The sequence below is a fragment of the Telmatherina bonti genome (assembly GCF_933228915.1).
Source record: "Telmatherina bonti genome assembly, chromosome: 14".
Lineage (NCBI taxonomy): Eukaryota > Metazoa > Chordata > Actinopteri > Atheriniformes > Telmatherinidae > Telmatherina > Telmatherina bonti.
This window is the reverse complement of record NC_136612.1, coordinates 14,716,894-14,726,161: the sequence shown is the minus strand read 5'-3', so window position 1 is coordinate 14,726,161 and position 9,268 is coordinate 14,716,894. Positions and strand designations below refer to the sequence as shown.

Below are 9,268 nucleotides of genomic sequence, written 5' to 3'. Positions count from 1 at the left end.
TGCATACCACCACATATGCATATACTTACATACATTCATTTTTTTTATTAGAAGTATAGTTTTATGTACCTATTTATGCTATTGGTTTACATACATTCATTTTCATTTACATTTTCTAAATAACATTTCTTTGACTTTTTCCTTCAAAAGGATCATATTTGGACAGTGTTTGAAATCTTCTTGAAGATTATTTTATAATTTTACACCATATACTGTAAGGCACATGCTTTTCATAGTTGTTCTTACACTTGAAATCTTCAGATTTAATTTCCCCCTCAGATTATATCCCCCTTTAAGATTAAAAAATATTTTTAGTATGTTATCAGGTAGCAAAACATTTCTAGCTTTATATATAATTATTACTGTTTGTAAGTCTACCAAATCACGGAATTTTAATGTTTTTAACTTACAACATAATGAATTTGTTTGTTACCGACATCCAACTTTGTAGACAAACCTTTTTGCTTTTTTCTGTTGTATGTATAATAGTTGTAAACTCTTACTCAATGCTCAACACAGTAATTCAAATATGGCACAATCAGTGAACAGTATGGAATATAAAGTGCTTTTTGATTCAAAAGATGTTTAGATTTGTTTAACACTGCAATATTTCTTGCCAGTTTCATCTGAACAAACATAATATGTGACTTCCAGCATATTCTGTGGTTGATAATCACACCAATAAAGGACTTTGTTCCTGAAATCTTTTTCTCTGTTCTGATGTAACTTTGAAAACCTTTGCTGCTTTATTTATTTTTAGAGCGAAGCAGTTTTTTCCTGGTAAATTTCTAAAACAAGTCTTGTTTGTTCAGTCTTTGTGTATTTATACTGTAACTCCGCCTCTCGCCTGATGATTGCTGGGAGACTCCAGCTTCCCTGCGATGCTGAATTGGACAATTTAATTGGTTCAGAAATGAATGGATGAATTTTAACATTCAACATGCTGACTGGGCTGCACGGTGGCGCAGTGGTTAGCACTGTGGCCTCACAGCAAGAAGGTTGCTGGTTTGGTCAGTGGCCTTTCTGTGTGGAGTTTGCATGTTCTCCCCGTGTATGCGTGGGTTCTCTCCAGGTACTCCAGCTTCCTCCCACCATCCAAAGACATGCATGATAGGTTAATTGGTCACTCTAAATTGCCCCTAGGAGTGAGCGTGAGTGTGGTTGTTTGTCTCTCTGTGTGGCCCTGCGATGGACTGGCGAGCTGTCCAGGGTGTACCCTGCCTGTTGCCCAAAGCCAGCTGGGATAGGCTCCAGCTTCCCCACAACCCTGAATTGGAATAAGCGGTTCAGAAAATGAATGAATGAATGAACATGCTGACTGAGATTCTGATGTGTAGCTTTTGGGTATTTCAGCTTCTGTAAACATTACTGTCTGATTTTGGGGTGAACTTTCTAGGAAGTCCACTCCTGGGAATATCAGCTGCTGTTTACATCTTATCCACTTATAAATAATCCTTTTCTGCAGGATGTTGGACTCCTACTTGTTTGGAAATGTCCTTGAGCGTTCCCAAATTGCTGAACGGAAAGTTTCTTTTGTAAGAACATTTCTAATGTCTTTTTTTTTGGGATTGTGTTAAAACCATAGACTGTATATAAAGAGAGAGGTTAAAACCCACCTGAATGATACAAAAAACTGCAAAAACATCTGCGTTTTTTTTTTACAGAAGCTCACACTGAATAATTACAGATAATTTGATTTGGAAGTACCAGCAGCCATTGTGCTCCACATTTCTGTGGAAGCAGTAAGGGATGCACTTTCAAATACAGCTTTTACATTTAGGTTCAGTACTTAGACAATTATGACTTTGTGATGTATACTGTGGAAACAATGAAAGTTGTGTTTACCTGGAACTATTAGGAAGCAACAGATCTGTTGTATGAAAAAACTGGAAGATTTCATTCTGAAATTTTGTCAGTATTTTACTTTAATCAAACTTTTGTTCATTATGACATGTTGTACTAGGTCATTCAAGACTTTGACTTTTTCCCCCGATACTTCCAATAATTTTTACACGACTCTAAGATAACTGGCAACAGGTGAATAACTTGACTGGGTATGAAAAAAAATTCCCACATTGGATTGGAAATCACTGCACAGGAATGAACAAAGTTCACTGTCACATCATATAATATTTTATTGAAAAAACAAAAAAACATATATGGAGATCTAAAATTCAAATGATTTCTTCTCAGGAAAAAAACTTTCATTGGTAAAATACCAAAACACATTTCGCATGTATCCCAGCTGGATGACTCCGTAGTGAAGAAGCACATGTAAGGAAGCAAATAAAAGAGACCAACTGAGGACAATGATGGGAAACTATTTGTCTACATAGTCAACAATGGCAGATTTCTTAAAAGAAAAGATGATTTCACCTACACTTTCCCAACCTTTTTTCCAACCAGATTTGACTTAATAAAGCTACAACAGATACTGAGCTCCCTTTGTGACTTTCCTCATGATGATGATAGTAAAGTACTGCATTTATCTTTAAAGACACCATTATGCTTAAGATGGAAAGCTAAACTGGCCGCATTGCAAATATTACCCAAAACTGAAAACTGTTGTGACATCATCAAGCCCACAAGACTTAGTGTCACATATAAAAATGTTAACTTATCATTCCCTTTCATTTTTGTTTACGTTCACTTGTCACCACATGATGTTCACCAAGACTATCCAACTCAGTTCCTTAAGGACCACTGTCCAGGTGGTTTTATGTGTTTCTCTGCTCCAACACACCTGATTCAAATTAAATGAATTCTGCAACTTATTGTCAAATGAAGCAAAATTATGAGTCTAGTCTAACAGCGCTTTATACTTCAATGATCAATTGAAATGTATTGACAGGTGATTTTATTTTTTTAACACCAAAGACAAACAAAAGCTACAGACTGCAGTTTATCACCAACAATCACAGCTTACATTTTTATTGAACATGAAGATCAACAAAACAAGTAAAAGTCAACATCTCTCAGTCCATAGTGGCACAATCACAAGGTTCCCTGACTCCTGCCAAATATGCACTTAAGTTTCAATGACATTACATTAACTGCATGAGGCTGAATAAGTCACACACACACACACACACACACACACACACACACACACACGTGTAATTTCCAGAGTTTCTGCTTGACCTTCATGTCCTCACTTCTCCCAGCCTTTTCCACCAGGCTGTGTAGGCAATCGAAGCCCTACAAGGCTAGCCACCTCCTCTGGGCTGCGCTCTCCCTTGCCATGGTACAGGTTGTGCAGGGCCAGGTGGTTCCTGGTGGAAGCCAGCAAACACAGGTATGTTTGTGAAGCATGGAGTGCCTCCTGCTGGGCACGGCAATACCTTTCTCCAGTTACCTGTGACACAGGGGAGACATCAGTAGTTTTACACACTCATGGCTACGATTGTTTTCTTATGTGTATAAACCATAACAGTTATATGTACAGTAGGCACTTGCAGAGCATCAAATGTACATAACAAAGCCTCGGGGTGTCTTCAAAGCTGGGATAAATACAAAATGACAAGCAAGAGTTCCTTACAGCTGTTTTTGCTTCAGTGACCACACATGTATTCAACAACCCTGGTGAGCCATGCTCTTTCAAGCATTAATAATACAAGCTCAGTGTGCTCAAGATGAGATCTAAACACAACCATAAGCACTTACTTAGATGGACATGTAGACGGATCGTTCAATCACACAAGTTTAATGGAAGGGTAGCTGGAGAATATAGCTAAATATGGGACTGTCCTTATCTGAAGCATTTCTATTTGTTTAAAACAAACAAACAACACCCCATTTGTTTTAAAATATAAGTAATTTAGCAAAAATAAATAAATAAAATAAAATAAAAACAAAAACAACAAACAAAAAAACAATTTATTGAAAAATAATGGACAATGACGAACAAGAATAATTAACATTCAACTAAAATGTGAAACATTAATATCACATAGATAATCGTAAACAGATCTAAGAAAAGGGTATCTACTTTTCGTAGCGGATAAATACAGACAAACACGTTCTTTAAATTCTTTCCACAATGTCCAAGCTATAGAATTTTAAAAAGTATTAGTAAACAGTCATTTTATCTTTTAATCTAAATTTCTTCAGTTCAAGTCGACACTGGCTGAAGTTATAAGGAAAACATGTTAAACTGCGTTGCTACGCAACAGGTTAAACTACAGTCAAGCGCATTGATATTGTTGATTACAATAACATAAACAGATGGCTAATGTTAGCCTAGCCTTAAAGCTAGTCACCTTGCTTCCAACCAGAGAAGTTAAGAAGTAGAAAAGTTGACAACAACAGATTTTTATTGTCAGGGTGGGTACTTCAATCTATAGCCATGTTGAAATATTTTGCAGTTAACCAAAAACACTTCCAGTTTGAGGTTATTATTGAAGAGCGACGAGGACAGCTAAAACAACGTCCCATGCAATTTGCATTAGTGGTTAGCAACTAAGCTAACATTTACCTTTACTAATTTAGATGGAAACCCACCTTATTCTTACGATACTGATCCATAACATAACCATAAGCCAGTGACTCTTTGTAACTTGGTCCACGTAGGGCCCGTAATTCTTTTAATATCCCTCTGCAGACTCTTAGAGGTGATGACAACGTTGCCATCTCTGCAAGGTGAATCGATTGTGCAGGCAATGACGAAGCCAGGCATTACCAATTCATCACGGCACAGTCGATGTGTATGTTGTGACCACATGGAGGCGCTATTTCACTCAAACTGGCTGACATCCCTGCACAACTTTTCTCAGCTGCAACAGGTAACTTTCCACGAAAGATTTGTACGGTCATGGACAGACTTACTGACTGGACATATTTGGCAAAAGCATAGTGGTCCACAAAGCCAGGATGGCCCTTAACCTTTCTGAAAATATGCGTTTTTAAAGAGAAATGAGCAGGTATCAAATTGTAACATATGACAAATTGAATGCAGCAGAGAAGGGTGTGATAAAAGCTGACCAGATATGACCAGGCAGGGCCGAATTAAAAGCGCACAGGCCCCTGGGCCCAGAGTGTTCCAGGGGCCCTCTTCGCCTTTGCAACAATGTGAAAATTGTGAATGATACACTGTGGAACAACATTTCTAACATCTCTCAGCCAATGGTATCAATAGCAATACACTAGACACTGTACATTTTGTTTAATGTCCAAACTGCTGGTGTTTGCCGTACATGGGCCCCAAGTGGGCAATGGTCCCTGGGCCTGTGCCCATAATGCCCATTGGAAAATCTGGCCTTGTGACCAATTGTAAAAAGACTTTAACATCAAGAGATGTTGATGTCAAATCTGCAAATTGCTCAGCCAAACCCCCAAAGCAACCACCTGTCATATCTGCCTGGTTTACAGCTGATCTGTGTTTTTTTTTCAGCCTTGGTCTTTGGTAAAACAACTGAGCTACTTATAAATATGTGCTTGTGTCACCTGGGGCCTTGTTTTTCTCACTTATTATAAATGACTGATTTTTCAGATGTACGGAACCAAGCAAAAGGTCAAGAAAAAGAGTGGTGGATGCACAGTTGTACTGTTGTTTTGCTGCCTGTATTACCTGGTTCATCCCCGATCCGAGATGAAATGGTTTCTTTTCCTCAGTCACCACCTTCAGCTTCCTTGGAAGGTAACATATGTTTTCATTTGGTAATTTATCAGCTCTTTAACATGGCGTAGATGCCTGATTATTTGTGGTCTTTAGCCTCTTTGAGGATCTCTTCATATTTCTTCCTCCAATCTCTCTCTTTCTCTTTTATTGCTATCGTAGATCAAACAAATCTAAATGATACACCGTTAGAGCTCTGCCTTTGCAGTGAAAGCTGCATAATATTAAACCAAACATGATCATTTGGTTTATGTAATGTCACACACCGATGGAAAGACAAAGACTGAAACCTTTACCAGCAACAAGTAAAAAGCCATCGCTTGCGTGGAAATATATTTATTGCCATAGCAACAGTGAGTTATGCTTTGGGCAAAATGCATAAAGGAGCATTTGTTTGTTTTCACAACAAAACTGCGTCTGCATGAATCAGAAGTCACAGAATTCTGTCCAACATGATGTAAAATGGAAGAAAAAAAGAAATCTTTTGGAGATGAGAGACTTATTTGATGGAAAAACAAAGCAGAGATTTTTTAGATTTGAATCAAACTGTGCACGTGCACTTTTTATTATTTGCAGTTACAATCACACTGCTTGGTGTGTTTGAGGCTGCGAAGGGTGAGGCAGTGGTGTTTAGATGCCTTCAAGTCTGATCATCATGTGTGTAGAGGCTCCATTGATATCCAGTGATTCCAGTTATCAGAACTTGTCTATTGATGATTGACTCTAGGGGGAGCCAGTCTCTTATTAGTTTCACACCGGTTTGGTTCCTCGACATTTGTTGGAAGCCCCCCCCACCTTCTCGATATCGTTCTCTCTCTCTCTCTCTTTCTCTCTCACACTCTTTCAATGAATACTAATGCAGCGAGTGGGCCCACCTCCCTTCCTCCCATCTTTTCGCAGGGATGGGCTGGAGAGGGGAGACAGAGCAATTCCAGCTCAGTATCTTTCCTCATGAGGTAGGCTGTGCTTGACTAGCAGCAGCCCCCCCCTACCCAAATGCCTTTTTTTCCCCCCCTCCCACTGAGCAATATTGGTAGTACTGTGCGTTGCCACTGCAACAATGAAAAACCTGTGTGAGTGGCGTGTGATTTCTGACCAGAGTTAAGAGAAAGAGGAGAGGACATCTGTGTCTGCCTTTTTTTTTTTTGTCATCTGGATGGGAAGTCTTTTTTGGCAAGAGAGAGAGAAGAAAGCAGAAGGCAGCCGGGGAAGGGGAACAACTGGCAACAGCCAATCCCCCCTTCCACTTATAGACTGGAGACAACGGAGGCCACTGGAGTATTTGCTTTTATCTTTCGATTTTTATTCTTTTTTTTTCTCATTGCGCTGCTGGGAGGTGCTTTGCCTTTTCATTTGCTTGCTCTTTCGGTCCTCTGTCTTCTCATCTACTTCGCCATTTACCTGGTCAACAATTTCCTCTATTTATGAGCCAGACAAGGAGGGAAAGAGAAGCAGAGAGACAGAGAAAACGAGAAAGAGACAGAGGAAAGGGATCCCCCCCCCCCTCCTTTTTCCTCTTTTTTCCCCCCTTTCATCCATTCTTTCTCCTATCTCCATTCCTATCACTTCCAGCCCTTTCTCTCCCTGTGCAGCCCACGCTCCCTCCTCCTCCCTCCGCCGCCCCCCTCCTCCTCCTCCTCCTCCTCCCCTACACTCCAGTCACTGTCCATCCGTAACTTTGGCTACTTTTTCTTTTTTTCTTTTTTTTTTGGCTTCATCATTTTTCTTTATTCCTCTAATTTAAACAGCTCCTATAGAGTCATTTTAATTGGCTTGCTTGTGTTTTCTATTTATGCCTTTTTCACTTTTGTACCTTTTCCTATCCCCCTCCCCTCCTTCTCTTTTTTCCTCCCACCATCCTATGCATCTTTTTTGGCCGATTCCTTATTCTAAACATAGGTAGGTCTATTTAGTGTTTAGTGTCTGTCTCAAAGTCTTTGTTCATTTTTTTTGTATGCAAGGTTTTCTTGTGTTTGTTGTACACCTTGATGTGCAAACACACACACACATACACACACACATATACAGACACGTTCAGTCGGCCATGCTCCGGTATGAGCATGGCTCTGTTCCCATCCAGCTCTCAGCTGATTCTTGCTTCTTGCCATGTCCTCCTTTACGTCACTCTCCCTCTTCCGTCTGTGTTTTTGGACTTGATTTTTTCTTTTTGTTCTCTTCAACTGAGACCACTGTGACTCATCAAGCAATCAAGCAAGCACCTTCTCCAGTCATCAAAGTGGGACCCTATTTTAACTTCCTTGTCTTTTCTTTATGTTGCACAAAAGTCTGTCAGTCCATTAAAAGACCTTCATCACGCATCTTCCTCGTCACATGTCTTCATGTTTGTTCTGTTGTGGTCATGCACACTGAAAGACACCCGAGTTCCACATAGCAAACTGAGGTGTGTCGTAAGTTTCTAGTTTGGCTTCTTGTCTTTGATCAGGTGAAGGTTAAAGCGGGAAAAGGCCCACTCCCCGAGCAGCTACATGAGCTGTTTGTTTCAAAGTGTGTTTCAAAGCCAGCACTTGTCCGTTCTGTCGGGGTGTCATCTGTGTTTATGCAGTCCTCTGCCTCCGTTTCTGCTGGCCTCTTTTCCTCTCTCCTCCCTCTGTCTCCTCCCTCTCTGTCTCGGATCTTTCCGAAACGACTCTCATTCCTGCAGACAGACACACACAAGCACTCAAAGAGAATGGACTAGAAAAAAAAAACTGGCTTTTACCATCCAAAGGATTTTTTCCCCCTTTTTTCCCTCCGACATAATTTTCACTTTTTGGCATCATACTTTATTTAATCAGTTCTCTTCACCTTTCCTTTCTTCATCACTTCATTAATCCACATATTCATGTATTTGTTATTGTTCTTTATTTAATTTTTGTGTTTATTTGTAATGTAAAAAGAAAAAAAAACCCACTTACACATGATTGGCTTGCTTGCATCAGAGAGGACTTGCTATTTATTTTGCATTTTGGGTTGTGTAAGTTTGCAATTCATCCACCTGATCATTCAAACTTGCTGCGATAGAAGCTGCAGATTATTACTTTATTATACTGAGACATGAAAATGGAAGACACAGGTGTGACGCTGTCTGTAAAGTAACAGAATAACTTGGTGTGTGTGTCTGCGCCTGTTTGTAGTGTGTAAGCTTGGAGAGGCACAGCAATAGACAGATGCATAGCAAAATGAAGAAAACACCATAAACTCATCTTGTCCATCTCCTTTTTTTTTAAATTTTTTTTTTATATTTCCTTTCTTTTTGTCCTGAAAGGAGAATTAATGCAGCTTCTGCTCATTACATGAAGATATTGGGAAGTGGGACTTATGAGCAACCGTTACCGTGATAAAGGCACTCTGGATATAGATGATTTCCTGTGGAATTACCTTTTAAATCCTGGAATAGATTACAAATGACAAAAAAAAAAAAAAAAATTAACAAGTAATCAAAAGCTGCTCTAAATTCTGGACTTTTTTTTTTCTTGACATTTTCTCCGGACTGAAGCTGATTTTAATATTTCTCTCTCAACTACTGAATCCTAATGGGATTTTGCTATCGCGGATTAAAGACTCAAGCAACATCTTTGTCAATTAGCCGACACGATAGCCGTGATTCTAATGTCTCCATCCACGCCAAACTGATCAAATTTAATGTGCTTCAGT

General features: G+C 39.4%; 1 protein-coding gene across 1 annotated transcript; it reads right to left on the bottom strand.

Annotated features, from left to right (window-relative positions):
* Positions 1-1,946: 1,946 nt before the first annotated feature.
* On the bottom strand, positions 1,947-4,657 carry fmc1 (formation of mitochondrial complex V assembly factor 1 homolog). Its single transcript, XM_079252908.1, has 2 exons — positions 4,501-4,657; positions 1,947-3,355 (listed from the first exon to the last, which is right to left on the bottom strand). The coding sequence occupies exons 1-2, from the start codon at positions 4,627-4,629 to the stop codon at positions 3,152-3,154; spliced, it is 333 nt and encodes a 110-aa protein (XP_079109034.1). The 5' UTR covers positions 4,630-4,657; the 3' UTR covers positions 1,947-3,151.
* Positions 4,658-9,268: the final 4,611 nt, after the last annotated feature.